Source organism: Equus caballus, chromosome 3, assembly GCF_041296265.1.
Source record: "Equus caballus isolate H_3958 breed thoroughbred chromosome 3, TB-T2T, whole genome shotgun sequence".
In the NCBI taxonomy this organism is placed as follows: domain Eukaryota; kingdom Metazoa; phylum Chordata; class Mammalia; order Perissodactyla; family Equidae; genus Equus; species Equus caballus.
In genome coordinates this window covers 85,140,082-85,167,004 of record NC_091686.1, presented here as the reverse complement: position 1 = coordinate 85,167,004, position 26,923 = coordinate 85,140,082, and the positions used below count along the sequence as shown (strand labels likewise).

Sequence of the window (26,923 nt, the reverse complement as noted above, 5' to 3'; positions counted from 1 at the left end):
TGCTGCTCCTTGAGCATTTTCACACCTTAAGCATCGTTTGGGTGTCAGTCTGCTTTGGAGCATTTTCAGACTTCTTTAGTCCATTCAACTAAGGGCACTTCTGAATTATTTGTCTAAAACAGGGCTTAAAATTCTAAAAAATTAGCGAAATAGGGGGAAAAAGGTACTCAAAGATGAAACAGAAAATGCTTAAAAGACTCTGAAATTGGCCTGTGAGACCTGAAATTTAAATTTTATCAACAGTCATCAAAAGTGCGATATTAGGCAAACTGAGCATTAGAGAATTTCCTTTGGAGAACTGGCTTTTCCCCAAGCAACTGAAGTCCCTGATGAAGATTTCTATCTGTGAGACAGGGACAGAGGACACCAGAGTCCCCAAGAGCCTCTGATCCAGGCCCCTAATGCAGCCTTCGGGGCTCCACCCTGGCGTGTACCGCGGCTGGCAGAGCGACGCTTAGTGTGTCCTCAGCCCGCGCGGGGCTCCTACAGGTGCCGTCCAGCCTGAGCGACCCCGCCCTCCCGCTTCCTTTCCATTCTCCAGGCCGTTGCTATGATTTGTAGGTGCCAGCATCTTCCTGCCCTATTTCTGCTGAGCCCAGAGGAAGCAGGGCAGTCCAGGATTTACATTCCACAGCCCTCTGATCTCTAACATTGTGGATGGAAAGGAGCAGGAGATAAAAACGGGTTTTCTCCCTTTTTCTTTTAAACTTGGAGATTCTTCCCAGTAAAAATAACTCACATATGCACAGGCGCCAACCTGCGTATTCATCCATTTGATGAATGGGTTTTTGAGCACATAACATATTCCAGGCACTGCCCCGCCTCCACTTGCACAGGTGCTACATGCACACACACACATATTCACACACCTGTGGTAAACAGAAAAGGTTGTATTGTTAAACCAGTGGGACAGTGGACTAATTAAATGGACATGATCGAGCTTTCTGGAAAACTCACTGTCAACTGTTTGACCTGCTGTCCAATACCGTGATCTGTACTTTTTCTAAAGTTTCAATTTCAAATTATAAGTCTCTGAGCTAACTCAGGTAAAAAGAAAAATTTAAAACCCCATCCACATCTTCCTTAGAGGAAGAAAGTTCAGAATAAAATAAGTCTAGACCAAAAAAAAAAGAAAAACCAACTTGACTTCTCTCCTTGGGGCTTCTCACCAATTTTAGAATAACCTGGAGCCAAGTTTTAGAGCCAAGATTTAGGTATCCTTGAACCCCTAAAGTTGTGCAAAATTGTGTGCATATTTCTGGGTCTTTTCTTCCTATTACACTCTTACTAAATATTCAGCTCCAGAAATGCAGAACCACATGAAAGTGGGAGTGGGCAACGTGCATGTGCCAACGAAGAGCAGTGCATGGCAGGGTCAGCTCGCCCACTTGGTCTTCCTCTGTTTCCTGAGCTGGCCTTTCCCTGTTTTTTCTGGGAGGGTCCCTCCCTGTTATTTTCCTCCCACAATCCCAGGCTTCTGCTGTCTCCTGGCAGAATTCAGCTGCCACCACCCAGCTACAGAATTCAGCCTGCAGAGAGCTGTCTGGGCATGGAGCCCCACCAGGCAGCAAGCGAGTGAGACAGAGGCAGGGGCCAGGAACATGCGCTCCAGAGCGAGGGGAAGGCTGCACAGCCTCGTGTTTGTGGCTGTTTGGGGTGGGGTGGGGAGAGCTGCCTCTCTGACCCCTTTTTTGTAGTCAGGAAAGGGGCCTTCTCCAACTGCCCACTTTCTCTCATGAGCACGTCTACCAACAACCATGGGCAGAGAGCAGAGAAAAGACACCCATTTGAGAGTATGACAACAGTCCTGTGGGAAGCAGGAGTGAATGTGGTTTCTGGATTCCACTGTTTCATGCTATCCTTGTCACTTTTTATGAAAGAGAATTCCTTTCTAGATGTGCCTTAAATAGATTCTATTAGTTTCCTGTGAAGAGCTGACCTCTGAATGCCTTTCACGTCTCTGTCCACAAGACTTCTCCAGGAGGAGCCTGTGCCATCTGAAGGAACCTCTCCCTCCACTTATTCCCACCATAGCACCTGTCCAGGTTCCTGGGACACTTATCTCTGGCTGGAGTTCTTGTGTTTAATGTCAGTTCCATGAAAGCAGGAATGTGTCTGGCTTGGTCACCACTCTATCCTCGGCACAAAGAACAGGGCTTGGCACAGAGTAGACGCTCAGGGAATGTTCACTGAATAATCAGCTCATCCAAGGTAATAGCCGTGGTTGTAAGTTCCTGTCTTCGGGTCCCAAAAGCACCCACATAGATAGACTCAAGACAATATGGGTTAATAGCAACTGACACAAGAGACAAAGTGGTTTCAGTTGTCCACAATCTCAGAATGAATCAACAGGTTGGTGTAGTCTCCAGAAAAGCTACTTTAATCTTATGCTGCAATAATAAAAGTAAAGTTTCTAGTGTTCAATATCTGACATTCAATGAATAATCATGATACCCAGCACCAAACCCTGTTTGAGGTTCTGAGAATAACATAGTAAAAAAGCACAAAGTCCTGCAGCTGGAGGGGAGTAAGCAAGCAGAAGAGTGGTGGGAAAAGGCCAGGCGAGGTCGTGTGGGGCCTTGTAGGCCTGGTGGGGATGACAAGAAGGTGGCCCCGATGTCTCTGCACTGATCGGTCCACATCAAGGGATGGCTCTCAGTTCCAAATGATTCCCACTGTCGCTACGTACTATCCAGCGAACCCACAGCCGAGGGAGCGGGTTTGGCAGAATCAGCGGAGAAAGAAGACCCTGTTGAGCTTGACTCTGTTCTGGCACGGTGAAGAGACATGAGAGGTGTAGGACGAGTGGGGGAAGGAGAAACAAGCCGGGGCTGAGGAGAGCCACCATGATAGGGCCCTCGCGTTCATGTCAAGGTGGAGGGCAGCTGTAGGAGCTGAGGAGACTCAGTTTGGAGAACAGCAGACCTGGGAAGGACATGTGGAAGAGGGATGAGCCTGATCTGCTTGGAAACTCAGTGTGGCCCAAGAGCTAGAACCAGCATGGATGGGCGAGAGCTCCCAGAAGGCGGATTTGGACTCATCTAGAGGAGACTGCCACACCAGTGAAGCCCTCCAAGACTCAAGCAGTGGGAGGGCAAATCCTCATCACTGGAGACGTGCGAGTGTAGACCGGATAGTAAAGACAGAATATATATATCAGGTATGCGTATTATCACTGTTTAGTTTGACGATCAAGTCAGAGTTACTCTCTTGGTTGCCAGCACGTCTTTGAGGGTCTGTTGGTGCATAGATGCGGTAGAACCCACCCCTTCAATTAGTTCACCTGAGTCTTCCAGTGGAAGTCTGAGTCTAAGCAGATAATGGAACTCGTATGCATGCCATTTCCTGTGTAGCCAGAGCAGCAAGGCCTACCTTCCACCGCACACAGCAGGAAGCTGGGCCTGTCTCAGATCTGGGCAGTCAGCTGCAGGCCAGGGCAGCTGCGAGGCTGCTGAGGTCTGAGGAAGGAGCCCCGCCTCAGCAGGTGTCACTCCAGCAAACACCCAGATAATCCACCTCCTTTCAAAACCGTGGAGATGAAGGGCACTCTGATAAATCACTCCTCTTCAGAATCCTCCGAGGGCCTGTTAACTCTTCAGGGGGACTTTTTGCACAAAGGACAAGTAGCAGTCAAGGCTGCTCCTTAAGCCCGAAATTCTTTGCGAAGTTCTCTCTGCAGATGACTGAGCACAGGGTCAGATTGCATCAAAGCCACTGCAGATTCCAGGGCTCTGTTGTCAAACTCAGGTCACACGACTTTGAAAATGTCTGCATTTTATCCTTTTAGAGTGAGGATTAACATGTCTGTCAGGCTGTTACAACCATCACTGTTCTGAAGAGCTAAGAATTTGGTTCGCCATGTTAGGGGCAGTGAGAAGTGTGCCCTCCAATAAAAATAAAAAAAAATGTCTTGCTCAAAAAGGCAATCACTCACTAAACAGATTCTTAACACTGCTGACAGAGAGGGTGTTCAATAAGGCAGAACTCACCACTTTATTAGAAATTTCACCAGCTATGACCATGACAGGTGATGGTAACAGTAGAAATGGTCACGGCCAATGACCGGTCACTTCCCTGCTCAAGAACCTCCTGTAGCTCCCTAGATACTGGGCCCCATTCCTCAGGAGGGTGTCTGGAGACCAACAGGGCCCAGGCCTCTCTGCTTCACCAGGTGGCCCAGCCACTCCACCACCAAGCCAGCTCTCCTGCAGTCAGCGGTCAGACTGCTCCTGCCATGTGCTAGGCCTGGGAAGCCCCGGCCTTTGTCCTCAAGGAATTCATGTTTGCGTGAGGATACTATGCCAGCAAACAGGAAGCAGTCAGAGTTCAGATTTGGGATGCCAGCAGAGATGCAGGAAGGGCCTGACACAGCAGGCAGGACTTCACAGAAGGCCAGAATGGGGGCTCCCTTGGCTGGCTGAGTGGACATATCCAGTAGTAGGTGGAGGTGGGAGAGAAAGGCCCCAGCAGCCCCGCAGCCAGGCCTGGGCTGGAATACCACCTGGGCTCTGTGCAGCTGTGTGGACAGCGCCCTGCATGGGCCAGCGTCCTACCTGAAGCACTGCACTTGTGTCTGTTTTGCTTTCTCCAAACCATAGGAAGTTCTCAGCTGCAAGCAGAGGCGGCAAAAGCTGAAGATAAGGCCCCAGGGGCAAGTCTTGACAGAAGGGTGATGAGGTGAGAGGCAATGGGAAGATGTCCCAGGCTCCCTGTCCTCTGGCGGGACAATTCTGAGGCATGTAATACCTGGCTCCTCGGGGCCCCCAGAAGACAGAGCCTCAGTCACCCAAGTGGTAACCAGCCCAACGATGCCCTCTTCTCTGGCTTTTCTCCCTCCACCGCCTCTCTTTTCTGATTCCCTCACCTCTGCTCCTTGGGATCACCTCCCAGGTAAACTACCTGCTCTCACATCCCTGTCTCAGGGCCTGTTTTGGGGAACCCACGAAGGCGAGGATTTTCAGCCATCCTGAGTTACAGGCCCTGCTTCGCCCGCCAGGCGAGAGCTTCCAGAAGCAGGCAGCTCCTCCTCCTGAGGTCTCTCTCCTGGTCTCCTCCGCCTCATGCCAGGAGCCACAGCCCCTCCTGCAGAGCAGGGTGGCGACTGCTCAGAAACGGTCACTAATAACCATAGCCACCAATTACTGAGGGCTGTGTGCCAGGCGCTGTGTTGAGAAGCACATTCTCTCCCCTGATCTAAGACTCAGCCACCCCAGCCCCAGTTCCTAAGCAAGAAAACTGAGATCTCACATTTCCTCTCGCAGATCACCTGGCTAGTAACAAGCAGGGGTAAGAGTTGAACCAGGCCTGTAACATCAAGAGGTCTGTGTTCTTAACCATTGGTCCACTTATTCGGAGAGCGAGATGAGACCTGGTGGGTCTATAGAGGAGAAAGATTCTTCACTTGTCATTGTCTTGACAATGCCCCTCCCAAACTCCTCCAGCTCTGTCCTCTAACTGTCACAGTGGGGAGGTGGTCCCCGGGAGTCACCCTCAATTATCTGGAGCCTGGAAAGCAGTGAAAACTCTTGAGTAATTAAGTGCTGATGGGACACCAGAGAATATATGCCTTTCAGGAATAGGGACAATAGGATCTTAGCCCTTGAAGCCCAGAGGCAGGAGAGGACTGTAAAAGGGGAGCTCTTCTCCCTCCACCCCCCCAGGAGGAGGGCAGACAGATGGAGAATGTGACATGGGCAGGACCAGGTGGGGGAGGAGGGAGGCAGGGTGGAGATGAGGAGGCAGGATGGAGATGGGGAGCACTGAGAAGCCCATGAAGGGCCCTCGCCCGCCCTTCCCACTCTTGCCTCAGGATTCTTATTCACCGAGGACTCAGTACCTGGGTTCCTGGCTTCAGCGACGGCACAAGGTCTTTGATCATTTTGGCTTCAGAGACTGTGACCCCACCCACTACGAAGAAGATCAGGAGAGGGTGGTCGCTGGGATGAGGCCGGCTCACCTGCAAAACAGACACCCGCCATTGTCAGACAGATGGCATCATGCAGGGCACTGTGCAGCTGGGCACCATCTCCACTGCACCTCCACGGGGACCCCAGGGCTGCTATCCCCATAATGCAGGTGAGATACATAACCTTTACAGAGACCAGGATTTGTTAGGGATAAGATGTGGTAGCGGTTTATGGATCCATTGACGAGGAAAATGCATAACATGTCACCTTATTACATCCCTTTAAATAAATATTCTATTGAAAGAAAAGTTAAAGGAGTAGGGGCTATTAAATCACAAGAGAAGGCTGAGGGGCAACTATATCTTCCTTACCAGCCTTCAGGTCTCAGCAGAAACGTGCCCCTTCTTTGTTACATAGCTCCGTTTATTTCCCTCAAAGCACTTGCCACAGCCTGTGCTTATCATATTTGTTTGTTTGTTTGCTTCCTTGTTGGCTGTCTCCCCTACTAGAACATAAGCTCGATGAGGCGGGGATCTCATCTGCCTGGTTCGCTGCTGAATTCCCAGCTCACCTAGTGTGGTTTCTGGCACATAGTAGGTACTCAAGAAATGTCTGTGGACTGGATAGTCAAAGTCCTAGGGAAGAGGAGGGAGTGAAAAAGATGCAAGAGACTAGGCCTACCCTCGAGGAGCTTACAGTCTTGCCCAGACTTCATGCCTTCACCTTCTGCACACCAGCCTTAGCTGAGGGCCTACTGTGTGTGGAGTGTTCTACTAGAGGCTGTGGAGAATTCCTCCTGATACTTTATGATTTCACCAATGAGGCAAAGAATATTATAAACTAAAATGAGAATGACTCACAGTACCCCTCAGGAAATGCAAAATGAACAAATGTTGACTTACTGGCTAACTAAAGGGGACAGGAGGGGGTTCCTGAAGACACTGTGTTTTGAGCTCTAGCTGGAAGCCAGAGTTGGTTTGGTGAGGAGAGGGCAGGCGAAGTGGTGTGAGCTACGTTCTGGAGGCAAGCAGTCACCGGCTGGGTGGAGGAGGCTGGAGGCCCCGCCAGGACAGAGCAAGCATGGAGTCACTACAGGAAGGATGTTGGCAACTGCACCCATGGCCCCTGGAGCCAGAGGTGGGAGAAACAGGCTTGACTCCAGCAACACGAGGGTAGGTGAGTGTATGCACTCATTCACACTAATGCACAAACCACCTTCTGGCCGTGGACAGTTCCCAGGAACAGTGGGGTGGGGCAGCAGGCCGAGAAGAAGCCCTTTCTCTTACCTCTGCTCCAACTCCTTTCGCAACTGTGTTCTTTTGGCTTCCTTGCCTGAATATACCCACTTTTCAACATCTTATTTTAAAAACATTTAAAAAGGTAATACATTAAGTGTTTCCAGTTACATAAATTACTCCTTGGCTACTAGAGAGGAAACTCAGAGTGGAAAGGAAGGAAGGAAGGGGGAGCAGGGAGACAGGGAGAGAGGAGGAGAGAGAGAGACAGAGAGAGAAAGAAAGAAAGAAAGAAAAAGAGAGAAAGATCTAAACTTTTTCAAAATGGGTGGTGGTGAATAATGGAAAAAGTTACAAAACTTCTTTTTTTAATAAGATTTTATTTTTTTTTCCTTTTACTCCCCAAAGACCCCCGTACATAGCTGTATATTTTACGTATGGGTCCTTCTAGTTGTGGCACGTGGGACGCTGCCTCAGCGTGGTTTAATGAGCAGTGCCATGTGCGCGCCCAGGATTTGAACTGACAAAACACTGGGCCACCTGCAGCGGAGCACGTGAACTTAACCACTCGGCCACGGGGCCAGCCCCAAAATTTTTGATCTTCAGCAAAAGAGCCTTGACTCCTCGCCCTCCTCTAGCTTCCTGCCCTGTAACTCTCCTACCCTTGACTGCATTTGTTGACTGCTTGCTTCCACTCCACGTACCATACAGCCATGACAATCTTGCTTTGGTCTCACTATCCCCCTGGATTTTGTCTCACTGAAGTCAACAATGGCCAGGACACTTCTTTGTCTCCATTTCACTGGTCATTTCTAGGGCATTTGTCACCATTGATGACACCCTTCTTGGCTACCACAATAACTTTTTTGTTGTTCCTTCTATCTTCCTGATGGTTTCTTCTCAAATTTCTTTATAGGTTCCCTTCTTGGTCTGCCCCTTTAAGAGTTGATGCTACTGAGGGCTCCTTTTGGCCCCTTGCTCTTCTCACTTGACACATCATCTCTGAAGGACCTCATATCCCTTCATCTACTCACCTACTCACATGCCTTCAAGAATCTTTTATATACTTCCCAAATCTATGTAATTTAGCTCAAACATCTCTATTGAGTTCCTGTGGACATCTGTACCCGGATGCCTCTCAGGATCCTTAAACCCAACAGGTTTCAAATTTGATGCATGATCTTCTCCTCAAGTCTATTCCTTCTCTTGACTTTCTAAGAGCATCACCACCTTCACAGTCACCTGAGAGTCATCTTAGACTTTGCTGTCTCTTTCCTCTCTCAGACCAAGTCCTGTTAATTCTGTCCCTTCATATTTTATTGATCTCTCCTTTATTCCCACTGTCCCTGTTCTGGTCAGGCTCTCATTTCTTCTTCAGCAGGTTACCGCCACTGCCTTCTACTTTGTGTCTGTGTCCCTGGTCTGGCCATCCCCCATCCATTCTCCTCATTCCTGCCTGAGTAAGCTCTCTAAAATGCAAGTATTTATTATTGAGCAGTATACTAAATATTTTTGTGCACCATCTTATTCAATTCTTGAAAATCCTTAGGAGGAAAATACAATCATTGATGTATTTTGCAGATGAAGAAATTGAAGTTTACACATGGTGACTAAATCACCCAGGGACCAAACTCCAGAGGCTACACTCTTAAACAGCCCTCCACTCCATCACATGCTCACTTTCTCCCTGGAGAGTCTCCTAGCTCTGAGGATAAAGCTCAGATTCCTTAAGTGAGTATATAAGGCTCCCCTACTGTGGCTCTGCTGTATGCCTCTATTTTCACCTCCTCTACACACACTGTTTGCTGGAGCCATTCATAATGACTTGAGCCAGGCCTTAATGCATGGTATTTGTTTTTCTGGAATGTTTTGCTCACCATATGACATTTTATTGAATATACACACTGAAAAGTACATTTATCACAAGTGTTCAGCTCAATTTATTTTCACAAAGTAAACAAACCTGTGTGACCAGCACCCAGGACAGAAAGAAGCAGAAAGCCAGTACCCTGGAGTCCTTCTCATGCCCTGCTCCTGTCACTACATGGCCAACTGTGACTACCATCTTGACTGCAAAGACTCGACATTATACTTTGCTTCTTTCACTCAAATATATGCCTTGGAGACTTTTCCATATTAGTAGGAAAGATCTGCAGCCTGCAGGAATTTGTTGGGACCATACCAGTGGGTTTTGGCACCTGTCTGTGTCCACGACATTGCAGTTGGAGTACTGTCTGCATCATGTTGTTTTATGTAGCATACATAGTTTCCTGTGCATAAAGTACTTTTGCTTCCCCTTCTTTACCTCCTTCCCTCTTACTGGCTTTAAAAAGCATCCTCTTCTCTAAAAGGTTCTCCTTGATCATCTTTCAACTCCTGCGCCATGACCCAAATCTGATAGATGCTCTGCCCTGGCCTTGTCAAACGGGACTGCTACCTTGATATACCTGCCTGTCTCTTCTCCTAGAGAGCAAGCTACTGGAGGTAGGGACTGACCATCTTTATCTTGGTATTTTTGGCTCTGATCTTAGACCTAGTTTATGGTAAACTTTCAGCAAGTGTTGCATGAATAAAATGAATGAATGAATGAATGAATGAGATCCACAGGGTAAATGGAAATGCCCTTCTTTTCTTTGAGATCTTTTAGAAACTCTCTCTGCTTTATGTCTGGTTCTTCCCGGCTGAGTAAGTACCAGCCCTACAAACTATTGTTTCTCACGTAATCCTGGGACAGAAATACAACTGGCTCCAGAATTTAAGCGGTACAGTATGTTCCCAAAGACATATGCTTTCCATAAGAGAGTCTGGACTCTGAAGTACATTGCGAGAATCTTGGAAGGATGTATTGAAAGATGAAAAGGAAAAACGTCATGAACAGCAACAACAAAGAACAATACCCTGCAGCTAAGGAGCTGAGGGAATGTTGGTTTTGGTGCAAATAAACGGGTCCCGTTAATGCATGTTGCTGTTTACTATTTTGGTTTCTGTTTAGATTTAAGTTTTGATACCAGACTTTCCTTTTAGATCCTGTCAGGTCGGCAGGCTATTGGGAAATGGAGTCTTTTCAGTCTTTTCCATCAGAATAACACATTCCTTATAATCAGCCACACACGGCTGAGTCCCGTTTGTATGCGAGCTCAGGGTGTAAGGTTCTTTAAAGATGAGATGTAAGAATCATTGCTGCCATCGCAAATGCACAGATTAATACAGCACATCAGACTCACTCTCTTTCTTCACTTTCCAAACCTTCGCAGGCTGTGATTTTAAGACAGCAGTTCTGGTCAGAGAAGACAGTTTCTCTCCACCACCCATCCCAGCCTTTGAAGCAGAGGCTGCCAAAACCTCCGTAGCTGTGGGCCCTGAGAGCGCTCTTTGATGTCCTGATTGGTTTCCACGAGAAGGGTTTCAGCTGCTTCCGGTTTCTCTGGAGGTCTCTAGGAGTTCTGGGAATCCTGCTGCTGATTCTCCTCCACCCAGTTTCTCTTTCTGTGTGACTCACTTGTCCCCAGCACGGGCAAGGGTCAGGTCCCCATTTTCCGATGACGGGCAGGAAAGGTCAGGTCCCCAGTCTCCAACAATGGGCAGCAAAGTGCAACAGGAGCTTTGGCCTGAAGGGCAGGAGGCCCTGAGAACAGCCATGCTGCCTTGGAAGATGACTTGGTAATGGCTTTTCTCCTAGCAGGAATTAGTAAGAGCACTGCCACTGCCACGGGACACTTCAGGTCTAGCACTGTGCTTTTCACTCATCCATTCAGCCATTCAACAATTATTTATTGAGCAACTACTGTGGGCCAGACACTGCTCCAGGCATCAGGGATTCAGCGGTGAATGGACCAGAGAGGAATCCCTGCTGTCATAGCACTTATATTTCAGTCGGGGAGAAGGACACAATAAAGAAGTGAATGGCAAGGGGGGAAGGTGGTAAGTGCTATGGAGGAAAATAAAGTGGGGGGTAGGGCAAGCATTGCTTCCTGCATCCTTAGAAGCCACGCCCTAGGCGGAGGCTCCACTTTACAGACAGAGACCGTGAGGCTGAAGGGGTGACGAAGCTTGTCCAAAGTCTGCCAATCAGTGAGCTGCAGGGTTGAGATTAAAGCCTGTCTCTCTCACTGCAGGGTGAGATGCATTCCACACCCCCATTTATAAACAGATCCCTCCAACTGAAAGCACTTTTACTAGCTTTCATCTCCTAAAACTCTGTACTTTTAGTTCTTTAGCAACATCAGCCAATTACCAGCATCCTCATGGGACTCACTCATTTAATCACATTGCAGAAGGTTTCCATGCTGCCAGAGGTTTCTGCTGTTTGGCTTGACCTCCTTGCCACATTTGCTCCAGTGGATGGCTTCCTCTTCTGGAAACTTCCCTCCATGCCCTCCACTTTCTAAGCCCTCTCAGTTTCTCTCCTTCCTCCCTGGACTCTTAGCGGGCTCCTCTTGCTCCATCTGCTCCATTACACGCTGCCTTCTTGACTGCTTGGGCCTCTAACCCCTGCTCTTGTCCCAATCCGCTTTCCTGGGTGACCCCATCCCCGTCCACGGTTCATGCCTCATACATGGCAGTAGCCATAGATTGCTACTGTCGGCCCAGGCTCCGTTGAGCTACAAAGCTAAATCCTAAAATGCAAATTTTCTTCTTCTCCATTCCTGTTTCCCAGCCAGAGAGAATGTTAACAGCGTCCATCCAGTCATCTGAGTCCAGGCAAATGACCCTAGACAACATCCTCTCATTCATTTCCTCATACAGTCAGTACCCAGTCCTGCCCTCCTCTCGTCCTACCTGAGCTCGCACTCTCATCTTCTCACCTTCCCTCTCCAACCTGATGCCCGTCCAGCCTCATATTCCCCTCTTTCACTGCTGCCAGGGCGATCTTCACAAATTATAAACTGGTTATATATCTCTAAAAAACATTCAATGGCACCTCTTTCTTTTTGGTCAAATTTCAATCCTCTAGCCCTTTGAGATAAGCTTCTGCTTATCTCTCTGTCTTCATTTTGCTTCACCCGCTACATGCTACTCTTAGCTCCAGCCATTTGGAACTGCCTGTAATTCCTTCGATGTACCATGGCATTTCGTCACTTTGTTCCTAACTCCTACTGCTCTGACAACGTTCAACTCCTCTGGGAAGCTTTCTCTGACTCTCTGACTGAGCTCCTCCTTCTCTGTGCCCTCATATCCCATCTGGCACACCATTTATCTCTCCTCCCTGCAATCCTCAATTTTCTTGTCTGTCTCCCTAATAAACTGTAAGCTGCACAACGTAAGCTAGCCAAGGCAGGTAGGGTATCTAGTTTGTCTCTATAGTTTCCTTACCTACAACAGGGAGGAGCACACGAAAGAAGCTCTCAATAATTGCTCACAGGCAGACAAAGTCCGTAGACTGCCAAAACCAAGTTTTTGTTTAATAATTCCTACCAAAGTCCATCTCACTAGAACTTATGGATCATATTTAGCTAATCTTAGACAAAAATCAAACCCTACCTCATCGTATGGGGCATAATTAAGAAGAGAATATAAACTATGATTATAAATAGTGCTGCAAATAGAAATTCCGGAACGTGTCCTGATTTAATCAACAAAAGCAAATGCCAAGAGGTTTTCCTCTCGTCAGAAATGCCATTAAGTATAAGGGACCTAAGCCAACAGTTCATGTCTCTGAGTCTCGCTTTTCTTATGTAAACAATGAGGAGCCGGACTAGATGCCTCTGCAGGTGTCTGTCCAGCCCACATGTGAACAGTCTCCCCTACGCCTGTGGTCATGGGTGGGCTCCTGGCACCGTGTAGTTACAGTGTGATTCTGCTCGGCGACCACGGTTGTATGGTCCAAGAATGGATCCCTGACCCAGGCTGGGCCAACTCAGGACCCTTCCCTGGGAATTAAGACTCCATCTAAGACAGACGAGGCTCAGTCGAAGCTGAGTGTTCAAGAAGAACCAAAGGCTGTGGCAGAGCTCCCCAGCCCTTCACTCAGCTCGTCTGTATTGAGTGCCTACACTATGCTGCCCACTGTTCTTGGCATCCTCTGCAGGCCAGAGGGAGCCTCAAAGAACTGTCTGGTTTCCTGACTGCTTCCATTTCTCAGGCCCAATCCTTCCTGAGGCCGACCACATTGCTGCCCTTGGGCTTCCTGAGACACCCGTTGGCCCTCACAATTAATAATCCTTTCTTTGATTAAATTAGCACAATTTGTTGGCATCTTAATTGCAACTGAAAGAGTTTCAGCTATCATCGCCTCCGATGCTACCACCGCCGGCGGTTCAGGGCCTGCCCAAGCAGTTGTTCATCTCTCCTTGTGCAACTTTTTCTCCGGCTCTCTAAGGCAATGGCGCTCTCACGTCAACTCAAATAGAGGGCCTAGAGGCAAGCATTCCATCTCTTGGAGTCTTTTTCATAAATCTTTTATATTTTTTCCAATTAAGCATGGCCATATAAGAAATGGAACAAAAAAAACTTCTCAGAAAATACACATAAAAGGAGTTAAAAGGGCCTCACGCAATTTCGTTAGATAAAACCCACCCTTCTCATGCCAATTCCAGCAGAGAAAGCATCTTCACAAATCATGTCCTTTAGTCAAAACAAGTTGGGGTCCAAACACATGGAGCAGATATAAAATACATTATTTTCAGGAGACTGAAATCCAAACCACAAATTCCAGAAACGCATTTTAAAAGTGCTGCCTATTAGACATGCTAGTTTTAAATTAAATTAACGTTATAGGGAGAGGGGTAAGGTATGTTTCGATTTATTTATTAGATCACTATCCATCTTTCCTCTAAGGACATCAAGGTGCTCTGTGCACAAGCATCTGGAGAGAAGACTTGGCTGTTTGAAGAATGTCAGCTTCTGCCAAAGCTGCTTATCCCCAGTTTGATACCCCTCCCCCCCACCCCAGGGCACTGCCCTTGGAAGCTGACAGCTTTATGTGGCTAAACACAAAATCTATCCTCTGGTTGAGGAGTGCACTGAGCTGATTGGAAACACTTTCTCGGAACCGCAGGAAGAATGATCTCGTGGGCACGCTCGCTCTTCTCCCCAGCTTGTCTGCTTTACCTTACAGGGCTCGAGGGAGCGAACTTGAGAGAGCAAAGTCCTGCGGCTCCGCTTCTTGTCACTCAGGAAGTGTTTTTGCTTTTTTTTTGAGATCATATTATTAAAAAAGATGGTGGGCAAATAGAAGGCAGGCCTTTCATTACCAAAGCCTTTCATGGCTCACTTATTTTGAATCTAGGTCAGATGCATAAGTGAATTTTCTGTCCTTTAGATTGGAAGGAAAACTCTTAGAATCGGCCCAACACTGTCCGTGACGGGCTAGACAGCCAAACGGATATTTAGGTGGAGGGCAGACTGTATTTTCCAAAAGTGGCCACAACAATATTTTCTGCTCCTCGTGCTCTTGCTCCCTGTTCAAGAGGAGGAAAGTATGTCCCCTCCCCTTGAACCTGAGCGGGCATTTGTGACCACCTCAACAAATAAAGCACCCTGGGAGGGATGCTGCGTGACTTTTAAGGCTTCCACCTGGCTCTCTCTCTGACTGAAGATCTGATCTCTCTGATGCTTCCCCTTGGAACCAGCCACCATGCCGTGAGGAAGCCCTGGCCACATGGAGAGGCCTGTGTGGAAAGGAACTGAGTCCTTCGGCTCCCAGGCCGAGCTGAGCTAGCAGCTGACGGTCGGCATCAACTTGCTGATCACGCGAGTGCGCATTCTTGGCGGTGAACCCCTCCCTGTTGAGTTCGGCTCAGAGTACAGACTCATGAACAAAGTAAATGACCAATATTATTTTAAGCCAGTGTTTTGGGACAGCTTCGTATGCGGTAATAGATAATCAGAACGGGCTGGGGGGATGAAAGCCCTCTCTAGACGGTCTGAGTCATACAGGAAAGCATGCTACAGCAATGTAAAGAAAGTGATTTTAACAAGCTGCAGGATGACGCGCGTGAGGTTCTGACTCGAGTAAGGGCAAAATCCAGCTGCTTTGACTTCCCTCTCACCGAGGATTTGCTTGATGATGAAAATCTTAGACACACAGGTATGTTTCCTAACTTTCACCGTCTGCGGACATTCACGTAAATAAGATTGATTCTGTGATCCACTTCCAAGTGTCTGGGGCGGAGGCCTCCGTTCTCTACAGCTCCGAGGCTGAGAGGGGCAGCAGCCGCCATGAGCACTTGCTCTCTCCCAGCACATGGAGACCGTGCTTCTGGAGTGTTCCTGGCAGAGCCAGGGCGGGGTTGTTTTGGGCTTCTGCCCCTGTGTCCTGGGTGGCCAGAATCTAGTCCTGCTGGCTTCTATTCCCTTGAACCATCTTGTCGTGGCACAAATACAGAATTTCACCAGCTCCCTACAGCTTGCCCTAGGAGGGGCAGTCTACAGCCCCCAAGACTGAGGAGATCAACACGTTGGACTCACGGTGGAGAAGAAAAAGGTCTAGAAAAACACATCGCAGCCTATAAGGATGGCTTGCCATAGGCACAACAAAAAGAACACTCAGAACTCCATGTGTCTCTGGCAAGAGCAAATCAGTAGTGAAATATGAAATGCTTAGGTGTCTATCCTCCTCTAGGGGATTCACCTGTTCACTCAGCAGTTAGTCTGAAAGTACCAAAAACCCAAGCAGTGGCTATGGACAGGGATACAAAGATACTCAGGGGGGTTCTTTTCTCGAGAGTCAGTCTGGTTGGGATCACAAACTCATAAAAATAAGAACAGCAAATACTTATGTAGCACTTACTGTAGGCCAGGCACTGTTCTGGGTGCTCTGTATTGTTGAAAAGAAAGAACAGGCCCCAAATGGAGTCACTTGCGCTAAGCCCCACATCAGCAAACCAAGACTTAACTCCTAACCTAAGTGCAGTTCCCACCTTCCCCAGGAATGAGATCTTAACCGGTCAGTCTGGAGTTTCCTGGTCCGTGCTAGTGAAGTCATGCACCTGACAGCCCCCTTTCATCCTCCAAAGGAAGGTGACCTTGTCTGAAATAATCCTTTGTTCTCTTTAGGACTTCCTTGTCCCACCTACTCTCTGCCTGTAAAAACCTGCCCCTTTCTGTAGCTCTTTGGAGCTCCTTTCTGCCTGCTAGAAGGGATGCTGCCCAACTCATCAAGTGCTGAATAAAGCCAATTAGAGCTTCAGATTTACTCAGGTGAATTTTCTTTTGTAGCGGCATATATTGAGTCCTTTAATTCTCATAACAACCCTATAAGTGGATACTATTATTATCCCCATTTCACACATGAGGAAACTCAGGCAAAACTTAGGCACAGAGAGCTTAAATGATGTGCCCAAGGTCACACAGCTAGGGAGCGGTAGAGCTCAAGTCCTAACCCAGACAGTCTGACTCTGCATGTGTTAGCACTACTCTCTGTTGCCCCTTGTAAGTAAACATTCTAAGCAGTAGAATGAAGTGACTGCTGTTAGACAGCATAAACTAGATGGACTTCTATTATTTACAAAACCAAACAAAAAATTAGAGATGTTAAGCAGAAAAGCGATCCTCAAGTCTGCCCTGGTAACACTCGTCCTGCTATCTAACCAATCTGGTAAGACATTTCTCCTCTTGACTCCTTTGAGTTCTCACACTACAAAATCAGCCCCTCTGCTTCTGTTCTGTTCTCCAGAGAGACAAAGTTGGAAGAGACAGATTCCACGCTGTCTGTTTGGACAGAAGACATCGCCAGGCTTCTTTGACAGAGGCGGCAGCCGGCCGGCGTCCGTCTCCCCCCACATCAAGGCTGGGCGGCGAGTGGGAGTGGCTGGGCTGCTGCCTCTTCGGGGTTACATAACGACAAAACAATGACCAGCCTCACGTAGCTTAGTGGCCACTGGAAAGGAGGGTCAAGGACTCCTTTGAGGGTCACTGGAGCTGACTGATGGAGCTGCTATCTTCTGTCCCTTATGAAGTTGCTGAAACGTAGCTTTTGGTTTAAGGGCAATTAAGTTAGACAAACCAATGACTTGAAGCCGTGCTGCTTTCTGAATGAGCGTTCTAACAGGTCCACTGTGACCACCCTCTCAACCTTTAATGAGTGTCTACGGTCTGTAAGGCCTACAGCGGTGCCAAGCGCTGAGGATGCAGAATAGAGTAAGAACTAGATCAGCTCTCATTTTCAAAGCCAGAGTGTTCACATTCTTTGCTTTTTTTTTTTTTTTTTTGAGGAAGATTAGCCCTGAGCTAACATCTACTGCCAATCCTCCTCTTTTTACTGAGGAAGACTGGCCCTGAGCTAATAACATCCGTGCCCATCTTCCTCTACTTTATATGTGGGACGCCTACCACAGCATGGCTTGCCAAGTGGTGCCATGTCTGCACCCAGGATCCAAACTGGCGAACCCTGGGCTGCTGAAGTGGAACGTGTGCACTTAACTGCTGCACCACTGGGCCGGCCCCTCACATTCTTTTGACTGTGACCCATAGCAAGAAATACATTGAAATCACACAGGTGTATATGTGTGTAACTGGGTTGTTTCATTCCACCTTGGTAGATGCAGTTTCACCTTGCTAGGCTGTTCTATTCTTTTTCATTAAAAATTGCTGATTATAATCTATTGAATTGATATCCTGATCCACTAACGTGCAGATCAAATTGTGCAGTTAGTATCTTTTTCCATACTAGTGTTTCTAACACGTATAATTACAAAACAACGTATAAGTGCAGCCACAGAAGCGTGTGCGAAAGGTGTAGGGCCCTGAGGAAGACACGTGGGGCCTCAGGAATCCCTTCCTACGGTCTTTCTATTACCTGCTGTGGGGTGTCCACATCGCATCCTGTGGGAAGGTCTGCTGGCTCTATTTCCAGACGCATCTCTCGCTGGCTTCCCAATCCACCTTCCTCCCTGCAAAGCCTACCGATACTGCTTCTGGTGACTTAAGCCAACGTCGTCTGTGGTACCATCTGTGAGTCCAAAGACAGGGCGGGGACAGACTAGCAGCTCAGCTCCCCTTCCAGCTCTCAAACTCTCCCATTTGTACGATGGTACCCTAAGCACAGGAAAGATGTCTTTATTTCATCAGGCTCTGTCTTTTTGTTTCTTTGGGGCTCAGCACCAGTGGGTCTTGAGTGAGAAGTGGAGGAAGCAGATCCCAGAGGCAAAGAGCAGGGCAGTAAGTGGCAAGAAAGCAATGACTGTTGGTTGCTCATACAGAATGAAGATGCAATGCGTAGAGGCAACTCAATGCCAGTGCACCAATTTCTTCTCCTGGGTGGGGTGGTGCACTGCCGACGAGTCCTGGGGTGAAGTCCCAGAAAAACAGGCAGGGTACCAGCAGATGAGCCCTGAGAGATCTCCCTCACGTTGGCTGTCCTGACGACCAGCCCAGGGTGGATTTTATTCATGAGCTGTGTAGATGCTCGAAAGGGAAAGCATCTGTGCTAATGAGTAATCATGAAGAAAAGAATTAATGACATATGACTATTTAACTTCCAAGAAAATGCCTGGTAGCACCTGGAGCTAAGAAATGTGGTGAAGAGCATGGGCTTTGGAATAAGACTGACCTGGGGACAAATCCTGGTGTCCCACTTCCTGCATGCTCTTTGCAAACACCTGAGAATAGAGGAAAGGATGACCCAATCCCAGCCTTCCGGAAGTTCACATCTACTGCTTGACCTTTCTGGGCCTCGATTTCCTCACGGGTAAAGCAGGGGTAATGGTAGACCCATCTCCTAGGGTTGTTGTGAGGTTTAATATGAGAATGGCTGACTCCATGGCACACACTGACCTCAGGTGACCTGAATGACTTGGGTAGTGAGAAGCAATGGAAAACAGCACCAGGGAGACCAGTAATGGCCAAGGCCATGTGAGACTCCCCCGTGCACCTTGCATCCTCCCCTCTCCATCGGCTTTAATGCAAACTGGCACACTCTCCTGATGGCTTCACCCCCATCTCGAAGACGTAGTTCTTTAGGAAATCACAGTTCCTAAAAGCCCTACTGGCCCTTTCTCTTTATGTTTATTCCAATTTTGTTCAAACCCCGAACACATGGCCCAGAGCTGACATTCCTTGCTGAGTTCTATGGAATGGTAGGAAGAGCTAGCCACTGAGGCCCCTGTAGAAACAGAACAAAAGGGCTCTCCTTCAGGGTGCTGGGGAGGGGGAGGGTTCTGCGGCCAGCCCCCAAAGACTCTCCTCACCCCCTGCAGTCAGATGAGATGCCCCTGGCAACTGAGAGCAGAGACCTCGCAGCTGGGCACTAAGGAATGGATTCCTACAGCTGATGGGAGAGACAAATTCCTCTTTCTTAAACCCATTACTTGGAAACCTCCCTTTGAGATCAGTCTCAAGGGGCCAGAGCATTTCTTCAACAGCCCAAACTCTGTGGGGTTGAATGGAGAGAAACATGGCAGTCTGGGCTGCTCCAGGACAGCGCCAGACTTCTTCCTAGGCAAAGTCCACTCTAGGACAGTCATGCTTCTGACCATGGGAGGAACTGCAGAAAACACTCTGCATAGTTTAAAAGGGTCATTTTAAAGTCTGATGTGTCATGATTCGTGAAACAGTGTTGGACAATGCAAGTGGATAGTCCTCTTACAACAGAGGCCTTGACAGTCGCCCAGTCTGTTAGCACGTTGAAGGCACTGTGAAGTCTGGCAGCAAAGAAGCAATTTAACTTGCTGTTTAATCCAGTGTTTCTCAAACATATTTGGTCACAGGACCCTTTTGTTAAGAAACAGTTCTTTCTATGGAAGATGACAAAGAGTGAGTCAGGGCCTCCTCTCGCCTACACCACAGCTCTCCGCAAATTAGAAACACGTGCAGTGAGCAGAGACACGCGAGTCCGAGCTTCCACTCACGCCCTTGGCCAGACCACGAATGCAGCAGCCGGACCGGGAAAGCACACACGGCCTGTTGGGTCATCCTCAGACCTCAGTGATCAGGGCCTGAAATCCAGGCTTGTTATTTCAGTCTTTCTTTAGGGCTAAGTCCAAGCTTGTGAATGAAGGAAAAGGGTGCTCAAGTGGAGAAGGAGGGAGACCACATCCAGCCTAGAAGTTTCTATACAAACTAGCCATCAGGAAGGGCTGGACAACCCTGGGCTTACATTCAACACAGGAGCCCCTGAACACTTAGGAGAAATTGATCTGTGCTACGTTATTAAAAAAAAAAAAAGGGGAAAAATACAGCAGCCACGTGTTGCAACAGAAGTTGATGATAAGTGGGACCATCAGGAAGAAGACCAGCATGTCCACTCCGGCCAGTTTACTGCTTAGTTTAGAGTCTAATTGTCTGGCTTCTATCCTCTGGCTTTTGGAATGGACTGGTTTTCCTGGAATATACATTTACTGAACTTTGAAAGGCCAGATCTTCTGTGTAGATTAATTCCTGATTTCAAAGATGCTTTGAAGCTGGCAAAACATTCTGTTATTTCCAAGAGTTATTACAACTGCAATCCTGGCAGAGGCTGAGAAGTCAGCCTGTAATCTTGTTTATATCCTTTTAAATTTAGAAACTTTACAGTGGGTTAAAAATAGACCATATTTGCATACTTTTCCTCCTTTCATCTTGCAAAGGCTGTTCAGCAATTTTCACCTACCCTAGATATTAGCCAGAGAAATTCCAGAACTTATCACCTGGGAGTCTGCTGGGCCAAAACAAAAGTCATTTTCAAATGGGCTTTGGGGTGATGCTAGTCATATTACTGAGCGGAGTTACTTATTGCCCTACATAATAAGCTCTAGAATTAAGAGCAAAGGACTATCACTAAGATCTATGAATAGTACATGGATTCATGTTAGGTGAAAATGTGGGCCACGAGGGGAAGTTTTCAATGGTGCTATCCCGGAGGGCTTGTGTCCTTACATACTGACCAGGAAAAATCATAGTGCTTAGGTCAAAAGAAACTGTATGAGGCTGGAAGGCCACGCTGCTTATACCCGAAAAGTCAATAAAGACTGCACCTGATTTCAGAAGAGCCAAAATACCGGAGGTTGTCTTCCGTGATACTTGCCAGGGTTAATGGGGTGCCATCATTTTCATGCCCAGCAAAGAGAGCATTACACTCAGGATGCCCTTTTCACAGTTACTTTACCTTCATGAACATGCTAAATCCAGTTTTAAGGAGATCAGTGAGGCCTGAAGACATGTGTTCAATATCAACTGGATCTGGCTTCTCAGGATGAAATATTTCCTCCACAACCTGCTTCAGCAATGGCTTATAGGAGGCCTGCAAAGACAAAATATTGTGCTGTAAGTAAAAGGGTTTGTTTGGTTGGTCTGGAGAGAGGATAGCTTTGTCTGCACCAAACGAAGCAAAACAAGTTTATTTTGATACTAAGCAATGGCTATGATTTTGTGTGTGTGAAATGACAATTATAACAACATTGGTTTTTTGGGTAAATTTTCACCCCAATACTCTTGCACAATTTTTTGTTTCTCATACTTCCTTCTACAAGCAAATGTCTCTTACTGGAGCTATAACCATAGTACGACTAGTTTTTCAATCTAAACTTAAAGAGACAATTTTATGTATGAAGTATACTGAAAAGCAAAGTATTATCATTTGATATAGACATAAAGATGGTCCAGTTTTTCCTAAACATTCTTAGAATTATGCTCCCCTCTGCTAGGAACTTGAATATTTTCTTACAATGTTGCTATCCAAGCCCAAAGCAATCCCTCCTTCCTCTACGGAGGTCAACTCCAAGCATGACTTGGCCAGAATCAGAGGCCAAGATGCCGAAAAGGAATCTGACCAAAGTCAGGGCTTAGAGAAAGCAGGGCACATGGTACTATAAGAATTTCAATAGAATTAAGCTGATATCAAATTGCAAGAACTACAGTTTGATAAATGGTGCTAAACCTATCCATATTTAGGCAATATTCGGAGGCCGCTGCCTCTGACAAGTTTCTGAGCATATTCCCCCACCTCTCTCCTTGGTTCTCCTTACAACCAAGCTCTTCCTCTCTTCTTCCCTTCCCATCAGTTGGACTACCTTCCTCTCCCAGCCCTGCTGCTGCCTCTGCTGCTCACGTTCCACACGGTACCCGAGTCAGGAGCGTGAAGGGTGAAGGGTGAAGGAAGAAGGAATGTCTTTCTCAACACACTCTCCATTACCCCAATATATCTGTTTAATCTCTATCATAGGCTCAGAACAGCTAGGTTCTGACCGAGCTCAGTTGAGATGTCTTGAACTCTGCTTCTCTCTTTGCATTGGCCAAATCTGGGACCTGCCTCTAGAAAGTATTGAGGATATTTGGTGTCCTGACTTCATCTTGTTTTTCTTACAGTCATTTTTTACTCTTATTTTCCCTTTATTCTAATTTTCTTACTTAAAATATCTTAGAAATAAAGCAGGGTATAAAGCATCAAAATCATAAACAATCATTTAGCTAGAATGTAACTGGTGCATTTATCAGGGATAAAAAGCAGGGAGAGATAGCAGCTGTTCAGCTGAGGGTGCAGCCCTCTGATGTTTATTAGTCAAACAGACCACTGCAGGCCCAGAGGTCTCACAGGTGAACGCTCATGAAACGGAAGGCCTGGTGAGGAACACCGATAAGACAGAAATTAAAAAAAAAAAAAAGGAAAAATTATGAGTGAATCTTCCTCATAATAAAGCTATACCAAGATAGATTTTTAAAATTTATCATACAGGAAAAACCCAAAGATTTGAAAACACACTCTTTTGATGAGGCCATGGGGAGACAGACACTCTCATATATTGCTGGTGGGAGCATAAATTGTTACAATCAATGTGGAGAGCAATTTGGCAATACCCATCAAAATTACAAATGCATTTGACCTAGCAATTCCATTTCTAGGAATTTATCCTTTAAATATGCTAATATATGCAAATGAGACCCATAAAAGGCTGTTTATTGTTTGTAATAGCAAAAGATTGGAAACAATTCAAGTGCCCATCAATAGGGAGCTATTTAATAAATAGGATACATCCACAGGAGGCAATGATATGAGAGTCAAGAGGGAAACTGTGTTGATACAGCAAAACAAGGTGTAGAATAAAGTATGTGAAAAAAGCAAGGAATAGTGGGTATGATGGGCTGGCATTTGTGTAGAATGTGCCAAAGGGGATATGGAAGTTTATATTTGCTGAAATATGCAAAAAATAAACTCTGATGTGATATACAGGGACTGCCATAAGCAGTGATCATGGAGTGGGGGACCAGACAATGGACAAAGGTGAGAGGAACACCTTTCAATGTACTGTTTTTTATTTATTTATTTATTTATTTGTTAAAAGATTTTATTTTTCCTTTTTCTCCCAAAGCCCCCCAGGACGTAGTTGTGTATTTTCAGTTGTGGGTCCTTCTAGTTGTGGCATGTGGGATGCTGCCTCAGCATGGCTTGATCAGTAGTGCCATGTTTGTGCCCAGGATTCGAACGTGCAAAACCCTGGGCCACTGAAGTGGAGCGCTTGAACTTAACCACTCAGCCACGGGGCCGGCCCCAGTGTGCTGCTTTTTGAAAAAATATAGTTAAAACACCACTACAAACAGCAAGATTTTTTTTTTTTTTTTTTTTTTTTGGTGCAGAAGATTGGCCCTGAGCTTACATCTGTTGCCAATCTTTTTCTTTTTGCTTGAGGAAGACTGTCCCTGACCCAACATCTATGCCAGTCTTCCTCTATTTTACACATGGGACGCCAGCTCAGCATGGCCTAATGAGTGGTGCGTAGGTCCACGCCCAGGATGAGAACCTGCAAACCCTGGGCTGCTGAAGCGGAGCACGCACACTTAACCACTATGCTACCAGGCTGGCCCCTGATCTTTTTTTTTACTTGTTAAAAATTAATAAATTATCTATGCACGAAAGAGATTGGAGTAAAGCATACCAAAATGTTAACTAGGATTATCTCTAGGTTCTGGGAGTAGAGGACATTATTTTTTCTTTTTTCAAATTTTCCAAAATTAACAGGTATACTTCTGGAAACATAAAATAATCCAATAAATATTTTCGATGATAAAAAAAAAGGTGATGGAATGTGGAATGGCCTCTGAATTCTACAAAACCTCTTCCCTGAATAAATTGTCTGGAGGGCCCTCCTATCATGTCAGCCTTTCTGAACATTTAATCTCTTAAACAAACTTTAAACTGCTCCTCAAGGAGAAGTCCTTTGACCAACACTATGCATTATCATCATTATCATCAAATATTCATCTACTTCTTCCTTAGTAACAGAATCCAATCTTTACTCAGGCACATCGGCTAAAAGACTCCATCCTTCAGTGTTCCTTGCAGCTGGGCACGACCACGTAACTAAGTTCTGGACAATGAGATGTAAGTAGAAGGGGAGTGGGACTTTTTTTTTTTTTAAAGCCTCCTTCTTTAAAAGGGAAGGGTATGCTTTCCTCCCCTTTCTCTGTTTTGCTGCCTGGAACATAGAGGTGATGCCTGGAGCTCCAGCAGCCACTGTGGAAGACAGGGCCATTCTTTAGAGCCGCTGGAGCAGAGGGCTGGAAGGAACCTTGGCAGGCAATGACTGGTGGGACCACCATAACCATAACAGGGACAGACTAAATCAGGACCCACTTTACATGACAATACAAAACCTTGTATGTTTAAGCCATTATTTTTCAGATCTCTGCTACTTGCAACTGAATGAATGAAATTCTAACTGATACAAAGCACGAAGGGAATATAAAGAAATAAAAGGCCATTCCTTCCTTCCAGCTTACAGTTGTTTTATTAGCCTATATACAGTTATATAGAATAACTTGAAGCAGACCACAGAGAAATACACATAGGTTTTCATGTTTAAGAGAGGAGAGAGTATGCCCCCCAACCTACAAAAGACAAAAACAGTTGTTGCTCTCCACAGGGTGCACCTTCTGCAAGAAAAGCAAGAGTAGTGATTCTGACAAGAGCTCAGACACAGGAACAAGGTGGTTCTGGAATCCAGCTAAAACCCACACTCAGTGCCTCCTCTGTGCAAGGCACAGTATACCAGTGGTCATAGGATTGTTCTCAGGGTTCCAGCAGCCCCAGTGTAGACTGAGGAGACAGGGAAAAGAGGAAGTGTGGAGGGGTTAGGGATCTCGCTCTCCCCCTTGCCCCACTTTCAGCTAAGCTCTGGGGAATGAAGCGCCCAAGAGGAAATGCCCACTGAGCCGGGGTTCCCCTTGGGCGGTGCGCAGAGATTTGCAAGTGCTATTCCCTTAACACCTTCATTCTTTTTTTTTTTAAGGATTGGCACCTGAGCAAACATCTGTTGCCAATCTTCTTTTTCCTTCTTCTCCCCACAGCCCCCCAGTACAAAGTTGTATATTCTAGTTGTGAATGCCTCTAGTTGTGGCATGTGGGATGCGGCCTCAGCACGGCCTGATGAGCGGTGTCATGTCCATGCCCAGGATCCGAACTGGCGAAACCCTGGGTCACCGAAGCGGAGCGCTAGAACCCAACCACTCGGCCACGGGGCCAGCCCCCAACACCTTCGTTCTTGGGACTTTATGATCATTGCACATTATTGAGGAAGGTTGTACATCCTTTTGATTTTATTTTACTTTTAAGGTATTTAGGTAATATTTAGAGTGAGAAAAGAAACCACAATTTAAATACAGAAAAGTAACAGATAACAAACGCATCACATAATCCAGAAAAATAACGTAAATGCTTTTATTAATTAACTGCCTGACACACCTCTGTAATACTCATTTCTTGGCTACATTCTCTATGATTTTGTTTTCATATGACAGCAATTTTGAAATATCATTTTCTATAGAGAGATGTGATAACTATTAAGCTATTGTCTCTCAACTCCAAACCCTGCCTTCTGTACTCAGTTCTGTGATGCTGGCCTGGGTCTCTGCAAACCATTGGTGCTCTGCCATCTGGGTCTGATAGAGTCTGCCAATAGCAGACACTAAAGGGAGAGGGGAAGGCAGGAACAGCAAGCAGGAACCGGCCGCTCCCTGTTGATTTGCTGTCCCTGCCAGCATCCCCCTAGCAATGGCCCCTCACCACTTGAACCTATCCCTTCTCTGGACTTTTAAGTCATAGGATCCAATAAATTGCCGGTCTTGTTTTAGCCAGTTTGGGTTTTTTCTATTTTTGCTTGTAGCCAAAAGTACATTAAATGATATAAGGATTATTTTTAATTTAGAGATAGGTTTTCCCACTTAAATATTATATAGAAAAGACCTCTAAATTCTTTATTAAACTAGCTCAGCACAGAACAACCAAATAACACTGTCTCTTTAAAGAGCACGATTTGGGAAAAGACATCCTCAGGTCCAAAGCAGTACTGGTCTCGTGACTCCTCAGCAAACACATTTCTTAGTTTTTCCATTTAGGGTTTTAATAATGGGAACCTTTGGCTCCTTCCTCTCAGCCACTTACTTGGATTGCTTTGTCCCCCAGATCATGTCACTGAAGTCTGATTGGAATGAACTGCTTTGGCAGTGGCTTCTTGGATGACAAACCTCTGACAGTCACGGAATTCTCTCTTCAGCCAGAAGCTGCCCACTTCTCAGAAAGGACCATGAAGAAGGTGGTGACAGGGGAGACAGATGTCTTCCCCAAGTGCCCTGCTCAGAATTTTCTCATACTTTGAGGAAGGGCCAGAGGGGAGATTAGTCGTGTAGTCTGCCTCAATATTAAGAGGGCTAGCCACAGCAATTTAACTTTCCTAATCAAACATTCTCTGCCAGTTCCCCTTTTAGGGGGTAAAGGAGAGGAATTAAAAACAGACAAATTCATTCATTTATTTCTCGCTTATGTCACATCCTATGTATGTTGGCAGAAGAGGGTCTGTGCCCTAGACAACCATTCAGACACCCAGTTCCTGCCACTGAGTGGCTCCCGCACTCCCTGGGGCACTGGAATCCCAC

General features: G+C 46.6%; 1 protein-coding gene across 1 annotated transcript in view; it reads right to left on the bottom strand.

The window, feature by feature from the left end:
- The window catches only part of SCFD2 (sec1 family domain containing 2), a 392,812-nt gene that overhangs the window by 5,403 nt on the left and 360,486 nt on the right, over positions 1–26,923 (bottom strand). Inside the window, exons 7-8 of the mRNA XM_001493770.5 lie at positions 21,165–21,299; positions 5,837–5,956 (exon numbers count right to left, since the gene is read on the bottom strand). Coding sequence (XP_001493820.1) covers positions 5,837–5,956; positions 21,165–21,299 — 255 coding nt within the window. The remainder of the gene's footprint in view (positions 1–5,836; positions 5,957–21,164; positions 21,300–26,923) is intronic.